General features: G+C 37.6%; 1 protein-coding gene across 5 annotated transcripts in view; it reads right to left on the bottom strand.

The window, feature by feature from the left end:
• Positions 1-12,000, bottom strand: part of aplp2 (amyloid beta (A4) precursor-like protein 2) — a 92,404-nt gene that overhangs the window by 45,660 nt on the left and 34,744 nt on the right. For all 5 annotated transcript variants that reach the window (XM_036561767.1, XM_036561769.1, XM_036561768.1 and 2 more), the window contains exon 2: positions 1,104-1,277. In XM_036561767.1, the coding sequence (XP_036417660.1) occupies positions 1,104-1,277 (174 nt within the window). The remainder of the gene's footprint in view (positions 1-1,103; positions 1,278-12,000) is intronic.

Here is a 12,000-nt window from a genome sequence, read left to right as displayed (position 1 = left end):
ACTTTTGTGATAGATAACAGTAATGCATGCAATGTATAACAAGACACTTTTTTAATATGAAAGGAAGAGAAGGACAGAGAAAAAGAACAGAGAAGAGGGAGAGAGAGACAGACATAGACACAGAGATATGGAAGGGCACAGAAGCACAGAATTTATCTGACTAACTTGAGTTATGTGCATGCTTCACAGGGCATGGTAATAACTAACACTAAATTTGGACAAGTAACTTGAGCAGGTCAAAACATCTCTTCCCCTGACGGAAAGCCTCAGCTGTCTCTATAAAAATGCATAACTCAAGGTTCATGGGCATTTTGAATAATTTTGTGGTCAAGTACTCACTAACAGTTTGTCATGTGTAAAAATGTACATTGTCCATAATCCACAGCACAAAATTATTAAGAAAAACAGGGCTGTGCTTCCTACTTCCTAGTTAACTAGTTGTCTGCTCTCCACGCTATGATAACCATGAGCCTTTTGCAGCAACATGTAATCAAATAGAAAAAAACATAATTAGTGACATTCACGGCTTTTAGTGTTTAAAAGTTATTATTATATTATTTTTGATTATTTAATGTTGATTTTCAGGTGCCAATGGTTTGAACTTTAAGCAGTGGGAAAAACATCTCTTATTTTATGTAGGTCTGTGTTTGTTGTAGCAACATTTTTGATAATCTCTTGCCCTACACATATGCAATAAATAGATACAAATATGAAAATAAATAAATAAATAACCTTAGTTGGTCACTTTGCTTCTCAGTGGAATATCCCCTTCCTCTAAAGACAGTTGGCCATGTTGTGTGACAAAAGCAATACCCCAGAACACTGGTTTATGAAACAACAGAAAGGGCAGCCTAGCAACACTGCCACACCATGTATTCAATTCTAACATAGGCATTAAAGTGAGATATGTAATGGGATGTTTTTTTCTTATTTGGTCTCAGGCAACACAAACTGATTTGTGAGTTTTGAGTAGTATTTTACTAGTTGAGCAGGTGGTTATGTAATAACTACTCAATTGATAGATTACTCAGGTCCATCACTTTTTCACACCTCCATTCAATGCTGTAGCAGCATTCATATGCAGCATTATATCTGTGTCTCACCTCCTGACAGTAATGCAGCACTCCCTCCTTGGTCTCAATGCAAGTTTTAGTTCCTGAAGGGTCCGGCTCCCAGCGACCCGTCTGGATGTTCACATGCATGTTGAGCTTCCCACAAAACATAGCCACCTGAGGCTCAGCCACTGCAAAGCCTGTCCCTGCATTGGCTGCTAATGCCTGCAGAGGATGAGAGAATGAGGTATAGATAAAGAAGAAATGCAAAAATGGGTTAAAACATGTTAATGACAACAAACTAGAGATGACACAATCCTACTTTTTCTTTTCCAATTCGGTTATTAAAACCTTGAGTATCGGCTGATACACATCTTTCTTTAAAAACTATAAAGTTTTAAAATGAGCTATTTTTAATTTAAGACAGGGATGCACCAATATGGGAATTGTGGTCTGATGCCAAAATCCCTTACTTTTTGTGTAAATCTGCCAATGCTGATACTAATGCTGATACATTAACATCAATAAACTTTAATATTGGGATTATATCTACTCAGAGAATTGTAACATGTATTGCTATATAGGTAAAAATGCAGTACAATGAATAAAACGCAGACATTTTACCAAGTTAGCCCAGCAGTGCCTAAATATTATGCCTCACAGAGTAGAATAAAACACGTCAAATATCAGTATGAAATATCGGCCAAATCTAAACATCTGTCCAATACCAATCATTTTTAAGCAATTATCTGCCAATAAGGACATGATTCTGCTGTTATTATGCATCCTTATTTCAGGCAATGCACTCAAGATGAGTATCTAAAAGTAGGCTGCATTGCTCAAAGTACTCAAACACAAAGTACTGAATAAATATATAGCTCCAGGCTAGATTTGTTACAGGATCAGATTCATTGCTTTTGTTTTTTAAACTATGATATCCACACACATACACACAAACATTTTTGCATTGTATTCATTCAAACGTTGCATTTTATGCATTTACATGATATGATTTGTTTTTAATGTGTATGAATCGGTATAAGCATTAGCAGATGTGCATGAAAAATATCATACATTGCCATTTACAATTACAATGTCGATGCATATAAATATTCTACTTAGAAAACTAAGAAACCACAGAGTCAAACGTCTGCCACAATTGCAAGCCAGAGAAATAGGCAAAGAAACCAAAAAAACAAACATGCTCTCAAAATATTTAACCCCATATGCAGGGGTCGGTGATATAGCATCATGATTCTTCAAGACATTTTCAAGATTAAACATATGCATTGTGAGATTTAGTTTTTATGAAGCTTGAGATGATGGAACAGACAAAAAAAACTACTAGTGCCACATTTTCATATTTTATCAAAACCTATGAATACAAAGATCTTCATTCAGTGTTTCATGCACTGTACTATGTGGTAAACTGGACTAGTAACACTCTCTAATAGCATGAAATATGCAGCTGGTCAGTGTTCTTCAGTACTGTCCATATCCACAATATGTTCAGAAAATACTGTGATGCACTGTGACATAATTTATCACAATACGACAAATATCATATTGCTCACCTCTAACCATTACAGTTAGTGTGTGTATTGAGTGTGTCCTTCCAACACTGTCATGCCTCTCGACACATGCCAAATGTCCTGTACGACAAAAAAATTTGAGCTGACTCCAGGCAAAGACTAAAATGGTCGCCAGGCTGCGTATGCATCACCTCCTTGTGATGAGACTGGCTAATGATTCCTGCTTGAATCGGCTGAGCAATTCACATCAGCAACGGTGCTGGGAATAAAACATGCTGTTACTTTTAATAAGCATGCTGATCGGGGATTTTAGACACTGAGGGAATCAGAGGTATTTTGCCACAAATTTTATCTGTACATGCTGTTTTTTTTAACTGTTCTTACTATTTTCCCCTCAAATAGTTATTAATGAGGAGGTTTTATGTTGAATTACTGCACATTTCTTGGTACCAAAGCTTACTATCACAGAAAAGAGGAATTTAGAAGAGTTTTGTGTTTCATGTCAGAAATTCCCCACCTATATCTAATAATCAGAGTAAAGATTTGCGTACAAATGGTACGAAGGGAAATCTGCCCATCCTCCCACCTGTTCCCTCTGTTTTTCCTGTAGATAGGACATTATCGTAACCGACTCTTCCTTTTTGCCTGAAACAGGAAGCAGCTCCACCCAGTCCTTCATTAAGCCTGAACACCAGCATGTTTGGAGCAAGAACAAAGTTCAAAGGCAGATATAAACTGTGAGATCCAAACCAAGCCATGTTGATGTTGCTTATCAGTGTAATCAGACAGCAATTAGAGGAGTACATAATAAGCTTGGGATGCCTTTCTCAGTACGCACGAAAACAACTCAGAGGGTTAGGTCAGGGCCGGGCTTACACACTGTGTTCAGCGGTGGGGTGGAAAATAAACATACCTCTACTCTCCCACCAGCTCCTTCTGTTTAACTTTATCACATGAATTCACTCAGTGTACACTAGGGGTGCAACGATTATTCGACTTAGTCGACTAAAATCGACGACCAAATGAGTTGCCAACTAATTTAACAATTGATTAGTTGGTGACATCATTACGCGTCTTTCTCGCACTCTCTAGGAACGTTTTGACATTTCCGCTTACTGGAGAGTTAACAACAGCGCGATGGCTGCCTCAAGAACAAAATCCTTCATCCTCCAAGTGTTGGAGCTAAACTCAAAAAAAAAAAAAACATTGTCAGTTGTGCTATTTGTAAAGCCGACCTTAGCTGACATGGGAGCACATCCTCCAAGATGGAGCATCTGAAGAGGAAACTCGTCGGATTCACTGGGTGAAGATGATTCATCTCGGTAAGATACGCCGCATCCCAAATCGCATACTAGCAACCTAAATAGTGTGTAAAAATTGCGCATATACCATTAGAAGTGCACTCATTAGTGTAGTATGTGAAGTACAGAAGTGTGTGGTTTGGGAGCTACTGTTAATGCTAAAAGTTGTCCTACATCATGTTATGAGGTGAGCTGTAACATTTGTATTTTGAAATGCATGTTCTCTGGTACCGTTAGTGGAGTTGGAACAGAGAAGCAAGTAACTATTATTTACAGCAACCCTGTTCACTTTCCAGATAACGTTTACACTTTTAAACCCTGCATCGTTGTCTTAACGTCGAGGCCACCGGTGCGTTTAACATTTAAATTTAGATTGATTTTTTATGTACTTGATTAAAGAAAAACTGCTTTAGTTTAATTTTAGTGCTGCTACTTTGCACATCCATGGTTATACATTTTTACAGAAAAATACATTGGAGTTTTATTTTTTTATCTTTTGTATTAGCAGGAAAATTAATTAAAACAGTGAATTCTTGAATGGTATTCATCTTTATTGTCTTCATTGTTAGTTAGCAAATGCATAAAACAACCTCAAGGTAAATTTAAAAGCCTATAGGTACATAAAAGTTATTTGGTAATGTAGTTATTCATAATCTGAATAATCAATTATTCGTTTAAGTAATCAATAGATTATTCGACTATCAAATTAGTCGGTTGTTGCGGCCCTAGTGTACACCATGTCAGGATATATTACCCATATGAATGACATTTCAATTGGCATCTTTAATAGATACAGCAATGGCTAGTATAAAACCTTAATTTAATTAATTCTGTATTACATACTTTATTATTGTCTGTTTTTAAAAAACATATGATAGGTGTCTTTGACCTATGTACAGTGGAGTCTAAAACTCCGCAATTACATTAAAAATCTGAGATTTCTAAAATTTAAACCTGGAAATAAACAACAGTAGATTTTAGGTTTCTGAAAAATGTGAAAAAGAAAAATGATGACAACTGAAGGAAAATTATTCAATATTCTGCACTACTTCTAGGCTGCTTGATAATGATATTTTTGGGGTTTTATCTCTTCCATTCAAGCACATGTTCAGATGACTCTCAGACGGATATGATCCACTTGAACAACGTTTGGAGTTTATGCCAGCTTGAGCACACACTGCAATTTAAAGCAACAAAATGGGGACATGTCTATTATATCAGATACACAAAATGGTGATTTATGCCAACTAAGATATATCAGAATGCCATATTATGTAGATAAGAATGTAGTAATATTAACTGGCAGACCAGAAAATCTTACCTAAATTGTGTGACTATTATCTATGAAAACACAAAAATAACGTTAACATTAAAGCATCTGGATAGTACTGGGGGGCAAAAAAAAACAAAAAACAAGGATCAGGACATCCTTCAACACTATAACTCCTTAACCTTACGAAATTGTTTTTCCCTTTCAATTATATAAACAATTATTTATAATTGACTAAAATCAAGAGCATTTTGTAGATTAGCTGTGTTTTTAATAAAAGACTTTCCTGAAGTACAAAAACCCAAACACACACATACAGCATAGTTTGGCAACTGGTGCAGACACCACAATCCCAAAGGGAGAGGGTGGTTTGGATTGAGATGTAACACCCACCAGGCTCGTTACCCACAGCAACGGAGCGAGGCTGATCAGGTGGGTGTTGGGACACAGCCCAGAGCTGGCACCCTCACCAAGACACGCAGCCACCCAGAAAGAGGAGAATAAGGATAACACAGGAAAAATTACGTAAACAGCACAGGAATGACATCTCTCTCTCTCTGTCTCTTCACTTTTGCCCATTTTAAAATGCTACTCTTTCATTACATCTCGTCTCTCTTTCTCTTTCATATGCTCGCTGTCACTCTTGCTTTCACTCTTTCACCACAGGTTTTTTTGCCACAGACTTCTATTTTCCTCTTCCAGGTCTTTGATGAGTGCAGAACATTAGAGAGAAGATTGAGAGAGAGAAAAGGAGAGAGAGAGATACAGCAAGAGAGCATGAGAGAGTGAGAGCAAAAGACAGAGAAAGAAAGAACAAAAGGAAAGGCAGAAAAAGTTTGTTATATATTAAAATTTCATCTAAAATAAAAAAGACTACATTGCATGAATGAATACAGGTAAAAAGAGAGCTGTGTGTTATATATTACATCAATACGTCATTAGAACAGAATAGAACAGAATAGAAAAAAGCAAGAGATGTAAGTGCTTGAGCAAAATTAACCGGCTGGGCATGAGCAGAGAAGTGGAACAGGAGAAGAGAGGGGAAAAAATAGACAGAAAGAAAGAGGAGGCCTCTGGCAAAGAACACTGAGGGAAAACCTCTCTCTCTCTCTCTCTCTCTCTCTAGGATGTTAAGCCTGGTCTTTATTCTGTAAGTGCATCAGCAGTGGTAAGTGGACGAGGCAGAGAGGCAGGACATCTCAACAGCACCTAAACCCTGAGACACACACCCACACACACATACACAAACAGGAGAAGGCTCCAGGGATGAAAGAAGAATCTTAGTGTGAATAAATGTACCTGAGGAAGATGTGTGAAGAACTAGGATAAGTGTTGTATGTAATTTGTGTGTGTGCCTATCAAAATGTTCTGAGGGCAAACGAACAGAAGCCATGTCCAGAAACGCACACAAACACGCATGCACACATACACATACGTAGTGTGTTAGGGAAAGAGGAAGAGAGGCAGGGTCAGTGTTCTGGAATGAGTCACTGGGGACATTTATGAAATATCTGTTGCCCAACAAGCATTTCAAAGGAAGAATGTATTTGTGCAATTTCTGGATGATAAAGTCTGGTATTCGTACCAAAATTAGAGAAAAACATGGATAATGTACAACTTTTAGGACCAGTAAAATAGTCCTGACTTTTTAAAGAACTTTTATAGTTATGTTTCATTTCTTAAGCCTAAAAGAACAAAACCTGTGTCCTGACCCCATATAAAACCAACTGGTGTGTGTTCATGTGAATCAGAAGTGGCCCCACTAGTGGTCACACAGGAACAATGAAGTCTTTGTGTGTTGCAGTGTTCGCCTGACCGGACATCACTCCAGCAAACCTGACCTTCTGCAACGTGCTCACACTCTTACTCTGTCACTCTCTCAGCACTCACTCACTCAGTAAAGGTAGTTAGAAAAGTAATAATTTTGTACTTCTGTGTTACCCTTTCACATCAGCAGTTTTTTTTTAATTTAATGCAAGTTAAAATTAATAAATAAATAAAAAGCTTGCTCATTTATTGATTTAGTTAGTGCAACTCATAGCTGAACTTTTAAATTTTGGGTAATGCAATATCCTACTGCATACTGCATTTATTGTGCCTACAAAGATGAGATTCAAAAAGCTGCCTCTATGCTGCAGTGTACATTTTAGGACATCCTCACACCAGAAGCGTCAGATTTCAACAACAATTACTAACCTATCAACAAAAGCAAGCTAGTACAATATAAGACTTTTACAAACACCTTTTTGAAGGATGCAAAATATCATCCACTAATAGTTATTAACAAAATCCCAGAAATCCCAGTATCACACACCCCTATTAGGACCATTACACTAACACTGGGTAAGACCCCCCTTTGTTCTGAAAACAGCCTTAATTCTTTGCGGCATGGATTCCTCAGAATTTTGAAAACATTCTTTTGAGATTCTAGTCCATATTGACATGGTTGCACCATGCAATTCCTGCATATTTTTAGGTCCATTTTAATGCTGCACATCTTCTGTTCTACCACATCTCAAAGGTATTCTTATTGGATTCTGATCCGGTGACTGAGAAGGTCACTGCAGAAGACTGAACTCATTGCCATGTTCATGAAACCAGTTTAAGACGACTTTTGCTTTGTGGCATGGTGCTTTATCATGCTGGAAGTTGGCTTCAGAAGATGGTAAATTGTGGCCATGAAGGTAGTACATGGTCAACAACAAGACTCAAAAAAGCAGTGGCATTCTAGTGATGACTGATTGGTGTTAATGGGCCCAAAGTGTGCCAAGAAAACATTCCCCACACCTTACACCACCCATTACACCACTTCCACCAGCCTGGACTGGCAAGACAAGGCAGGTTGGTTTCATGGATTCATGCTGTTGGCATCAAATTCTGAACCTACTATCTGTGTGCCTCAGCAGATATCGAGATTAATCAGACCAGCTAAATTGTTCGACTCTTTGGCTCTCTAGTTTTGGTGAGCTTTCTGTTCTTGGCTGACAGGAATGGAACCCCACATGTTTTCTGCTGTTGTAGCCAATCTGCCTCAAAGTTTGACATGTTGTGCATTCTGAGTTGCCTTTCTGCTCTTTTCTGCTGAGTTACCATAGCCTTTCTTTCAGCTCGAACAAGTCTGGCCATTCTCTGTTGACCTCTGTCACTAACACAGCGTTTCTATCCACAGAACTGTTGCTTACAGGATGTTTTTTTCTTTATTGCACCATTCTGAGTAAACTCTGTTGTGCTTGAAAATCCCAGGAGATCAGCAATTATTGAAATGCTCAACCCACCCAGTCTGTCCCCAGCAAGAGTCAGAAGCACTGAGATCACAGTTTTTATCCATTCTGATGGATAATATGAACATTACCTGAAGCTACTGGCCCATATCTGCATGCTTTTATGCCCTGCACTGCTGCCACATGATTGGCTGGTTAGATAATTGCATGAATGAGTAGATATACAGGTGTTCCTAATAAAGGGCTCAGTGAGTGTAAGTTTTAAACTACGCTAATGTAATTTAAAAACAAACACTAGAAAGATGTCAGTAGAAACAATCCAAAAACAGCTGCTTCAAAATAAAATCTTCAAGAATGAAATGTAAAGCATACAGAGTTGTTTCTGATTCACAACTGAGGGGTCTCCCTTTAGCATGACTAGATGCTTTAACAGACTGCTCAGTGAGTTTATGGCATTTCCACATTTGCACTGCACTGGTAACATTCACAGGCAAAATCAAGTTGTTGAAAGCACGCCCTGGCAAATTATGTACAAGGGGAGGCAGGGATAATCTATATAGAGGAAATGTAAGTTTTAAAGGCATCACACATAATTAATATTGTGCTGCCAGAGACATATGAGTAATGCAAACACCCCAACACTGTCACCTACACCATTTCATTTTCACAACTCACTCACTAAACTTGTGTTCGCTCACACACCATACACCCCCTCTCTCCCTCCCTTCCCAAACACACCAGCAGCAGGGTTAAACATGGACAACAGACTTCCAATCGGCACAAACAGACGAGCTTTTCCCAGACCACAGAAGTGAATACGAAGGATGAAAATAGCTGTCCTGGTGTGAGGGAATTTCATAAAGCTGCCGGTGTGATTTCCTCCCCACATTCTGCAGCACTACTGTTGAATTCTCACAGACTTGCCAAACAAAACGCACACTCTGATGAGAACGGAGGCAGCATGTAAAATGTCCGCTCTGAGTCACAGTGAGAAACAGAAAGATATAAAGCTTACAGTCACTGTTGTTACAACTGTTAGATAACCATTCTTTTTTCCTTCTGCCTTTTAATTTTCTCTACAAGTAGTTATTTTCTCTAAGGATTCACAGACATGGGAATTGTGGGCTGATGCCAACATCCAATATTTTTCATGTACATATCTGCTGGTGCTTTTATATAAACATTTATAAAATGTAGAAACTGGTATTATAGAAAATATAATGTAATTTCTAGAGGGTTACAAATGCAGTATAGTGAAGAAAATGCAGGTAACTTAGCAAAGAAACCCAGTGTCGTCTATATGTTCTGCTCTACAAGAGTATATGTCATTAAACATTGGTCATCAAACATGATGTCATCAGGCGTCCCTAACTTTTTCTCCCTCCCTTCAAATGAAAATGGCTGACTACATTCTGTGTACTTTAGTGAATGTTTTAATAAATAATAAATCTTTAATAAATCTGTTACTTTTGCCCTGCTTATGTTTTTCTATTAGAGATGGCATGGTGAACTTTGAGTATTGCCTGATACAGCTCTTTTTTCTTTCAGCTTTCGGATGAGCTATTATTTAAATGAAAACCAATTTTCCCTAAGTGAGTCCTAAGTGATTTTCAATAAAAGCACATCATCTAATGAGCATCTAAAACTAGTCTATCGTGCTGAAACCACTCAAATACTCTGCTACTTCACAGAAAGAAATACACAGCTCACAACACAACATCACACAGTTGAAGTTGTTGCTATTTCACACTAGATCTGTTACAGGAGTAAATCAGAGTCATTCTTTTTTCACTTTTGTATTCCATCCAACATTTTCTGCAGATATCAGCCCAATACAGAAACCTGGTGGATCGGTGCATTCTCGTCTTTCTATCAGAAGGAGGTAGGGAGTGAGCGTAAACAAGATGTTGAAAGTAGTCCTCAGGGAAACATGGTGATGGGTTTTTGTCATTGTTTGCTTTGTAATTTAGACAAAGTGAGAGAGAGAGAGAGAGAGAGAGAGAGAGAGAGAGAAAGAGAGAGAGAAAGAGAGAGAGAAAGAGAGAGATACGGAGAGAGAGACGGGGAGAGTGACAGGCAGAGAGTCATCTTGCAGCTGTCAAATAAAATCACACATCAAGCAAATGTTTGTTTGGTTGTCTGAACAGAGCACCATGTGTCTCACTCTGAGTTTACAGAGTAGAGAGGATCTGGCAACTTTCAGTCACACCACATCACCCACAAGTTTCCAGTATTGTAAACTTTAAAAGAACAAAGACATGACACATACAAACTGCACACATATATCATGAATCATTACTGACTGAACAAAATCTCATATCCAAAAGAGTAACTTTTTAGGAGAAGGAAAATACGTTTTCAACTTTCAAACCATTTTCAAATTATGTAAAAACATAAAAAAGGAGATTCAAGATTTTGTTCCAACAGCAATGATTTATTAGTTTCCCTCCATCCAATAAATGCATACAAAGCACTTGAAAAGCCCTATTTAACTGTTTTCCTTCTGTGATTTCATTCTCATGCTCAGTTCCCCACATGCTATACCGCACTGTCAGATTTGCATATTTTTATTTTTGTAGCCCATCTGAAACTCCCAGCCACCCTCTACATTGTGTGAACATTTCATAATGAACACATCATTAGAAATGGTGAAAAATAACTTGGAATAAAATCTAACTAGTATAACTTAATAAAAGCAGGGTGCCCAAACCTCTTGTCTTAGATCTACACAGCAGGCTTCACAGCCACATTGTCTTAGCAGGCTAAACTGCAATGTTTGTGGTGGCCAAAACAGAAAACACAATATAGAAATAAAAAAAATAGGCAGGTTTCAAATCAAGTTTGTATGTATCTTATAATTATATTATGTTTTTTATATATATATATATATATATATATATATATACACATATATTTTATATATGTTTTTCTCTTATTGGGTGAGCCAAATTAACTCCTGACTTTGAGCAGCCCTAACTTAAAGGAAGAGTTCAAATTTACACTATTTTTCCACTTACCCCAGATGTTGACATTTGGTGTCCAAATACATTTGCTTCTTTTGTTTAGTGCTGGATCCACAAGCCTAACATTGATAAACACTAGAGAGCAAAAGTCACCCAAATAGCTCAAACCGTTTCCATAAAAATACAATCACATTCTGTATCACATCTCTCACATGTCTCAGCCCACTTCATACAACATCCAGATCTTAATTAAGGTTGCACAGACTAGACTAAACAGACACAGTATTACTGTGAACTATAAAAAAGGAACAAATCTTGATCACTACAGGCCATTTTAGACAACACCAGGACTGGTATTCAAAAAGCAGTCATAAATCAGAGGACTGGTCTTGGATCAGATTTCTTTATATTTATCACTGTCACAAAAACTGATTCTAGATCAGCACTCATACTCCAGAGTTGGTTTATGAATACAGATCATATTGTCTTAAAAATGGTGCCCCCAACATTCAGCTACACAGCAAGGTTTTGTTAACAGTAAGTCTGTTCTGCCTACTCTGCCCTAAGTGGTGCCTTAGTACTGGTAAAATTTTCTTAATATTATTATTATTACCATTTTGTTCATTTTCTTAAGAAGTATTTCAGGTCATACTTTTCCAAA

This window comes from Colossoma macropomum, unplaced genomic scaffold (genome assembly GCF_904425465.1).
Source record: "Colossoma macropomum unplaced genomic scaffold, Colossoma_macropomum, whole genome shotgun sequence".
NCBI lineage: Eukaryota > Metazoa > Chordata > Actinopteri > Characiformes > Serrasalmidae > Colossoma > Colossoma macropomum.
This window is presented reverse-complemented; position numbering and strand designations above follow the sequence as displayed.